The 2,083-nt window shown below is 39.4% G+C and overlaps 1 protein-coding gene across 1 annotated transcript in view; it reads right to left on the bottom strand.

The window, feature by feature from the left end:
* The window catches only part of cdcp2 (CUB domain containing protein 2), a 7,609-nt gene that overhangs the window by 3,416 nt on the left and 2,110 nt on the right, over window positions 1–2,083 (bottom strand). Inside the window, exons 3-4 of the mRNA XM_014007395.1 lie at window positions 1,375–1,716; window positions 281–634 (exon numbers count right to left, since the gene is read on the bottom strand). Coding sequence (XP_013862849.1) covers window positions 281–634; window positions 1,375–1,716 — 696 coding nt within the window. The remainder of the gene's footprint in view (window positions 1–280; window positions 635–1,374; window positions 1,717–2,083) is intronic.

Raw genomic sequence — 2,083 nt, 5'->3', positions numbered from 1 at the left:
TATATATGTGTGTGTGTGTGTGTGTGTGTGTTCTGTTTGTTCACATTTTCAAAGAGCAACATGTGGCTCCAGAGCCGCAGGTTGTAGACCCCTGGCTTATATATACGATACGATATGAACGTTAAGTTTTGGCAAGTTCAAATGGGATTGGGACTGCAAACACTGCAGTACTGTCTTTAACCTGCAGTTTGCACAGGATTAGTAGAATAATGGTCAATTAGTGATTAGTTAAATAGTACAAGGCTAAAAAAGGAAATGGATCATATAGAAATACATTTACCTCCAAGATAAGAGGCAGTGAAACCTCTATGAGCTTCATTTCTGTCGGTGCTGAGCACCACCAGCAGCTTGTTTCCCTTTGAGACGAGAGAAGGAGGCCGCTCCCGGCCACACCAGCATCCCAGCAAGGCGTCTGTCTGGCTGTCCCCGTCATAAACCGCCACAGAGTCATAGTCGCATCTGTCCGACAAGCTGTTTCGGTCCTCCAAGTCCATGATGGGGAAGAAGAGTTTGATGCGATATCCAGCTTCCAGGTTGATGCTCCAGTGGCAGTTGATGTTGTTTGGGTAGATGTTGGGAAAGTGAGGGCTGCTGAAGTTGCCACTTACAGCTGACAGGACCTGCTGGCATTCACCTAATCAAGTACATTTCATTTGTTCATGTGCCTCTAAACACAGAGCCGTGCATATATTTTAAGCATCTCTAGACTGACAGTTTTGTGCTGATCTTTAACCTACGAAATGCACTGCTGACCTTTGAAAATATTTTAAACATTAAACACAGAAAGAAGCATTTAAAATGAAGGTGTGGCATTCATATTGCTGGATATTCATTTTCTTAGTTGGTTTATATAAACAAAGTTTGATGAGAACCATCTGCCTCAAAGTAATAGTGCAAACATTCAGTTGTTTTCAAGTCTGGTTTTGGCTCCACAATTCAAAGACTTTGACATCTGTGTTTGTGTGCACTCTTTCTGTGGAAAAATTGAGCTTTGCATTATGTCCAAAGCTAATGACATGTTATTTATGCCATGCAAGTAAACATATTACTTTCTTTTATGCTTTTGCTTTTAGATGTGGCTTATTGAAGTTATTGTAATAAACTAGATGTTTTCTAGCATCAGCCAAATAACAGATCCAAATTGTTTTGTTGATTAAGCCAAGCCTTTTCTTTCTTTTCTTGTTTTTTTCTTTTTCTTTCTGCTTATGATGTATACTTTCATGGTCTGCCTAGGTCTACTTTTAGTGAACACAAACTATTTCAAATCTGGCAGCAATAGCAACATATGGTATTGATTTTGACATTCTTGCAGTTGCACTAAAAACACAAACAGACAAGGAAAATACATCATATGTTGGAGCAATGAAATCTCACCTGAGTAATAATAAGCCCTGAATCCCCGTCCACCAATATTGAAGTCTGACTTGAAAACCACCAGAAGCTGACTGGAGGTTGTAACTATATTAGGGGGTATGTCTGCCCCACAGTATCGGCCAAGGTGGTGATGGCGGAGTGTTGGGCCATCGAACAGGGTGACAAAGTCAAAATTACACCCCTCATTGTTTTCCAGTTGGAAGTCCAAAAATACCAAGGTGACGACACTTGTGTTGGACACATGGATTGTCCAGGAGCAGTCTGCATTGTTGCTGTACTCTCGAGGGTAACCTGGGCTGGATATTACACCTGATAGTCCCGTCAGAACACCACCACACATATCTAAAGAGGACAGAAGGTAATTTTTTTTCTTTGTTAGACAGGAACCATAAATGGGAAAAAAAATCTTTTTAAAAAGGAATCAAGAAATTGCCAAATGCTTTTCCCAAATTGTTTATAGTCTTTTTCATTTAAATCTTCACATATAGTCACAGCCGTCAATACATTTGCTTGCAAGTCTTTTTTTTTCATCTCTTCATTGGAATTCTGAACCACTCTGTTTTTTTTATGTGCAAAAATCTATGGGCCGGTCCAAGTATCCTGCCTTATATTTTAGTTCCATATTAATTTTCATCTTTGGCCATGCCAATCCAAAAATAATAAAATGATTTCTTGTTTACTATTTTTCAACCCCCCGGCTGTATTTATT

The sequence above is a fragment of the Austrofundulus limnaeus genome, unplaced genomic scaffold (assembly GCF_001266775.1).
Source record: "Austrofundulus limnaeus strain Quisiro unplaced genomic scaffold, Austrofundulus_limnaeus-1.0 Scaffold42, whole genome shotgun sequence".
Classification (NCBI taxonomy): Eukaryota; Metazoa; Chordata; class Actinopteri; order Cyprinodontiformes; family Rivulidae; genus Austrofundulus; species Austrofundulus limnaeus.
This window is presented reverse-complemented; position numbering and strand designations above follow the sequence as displayed.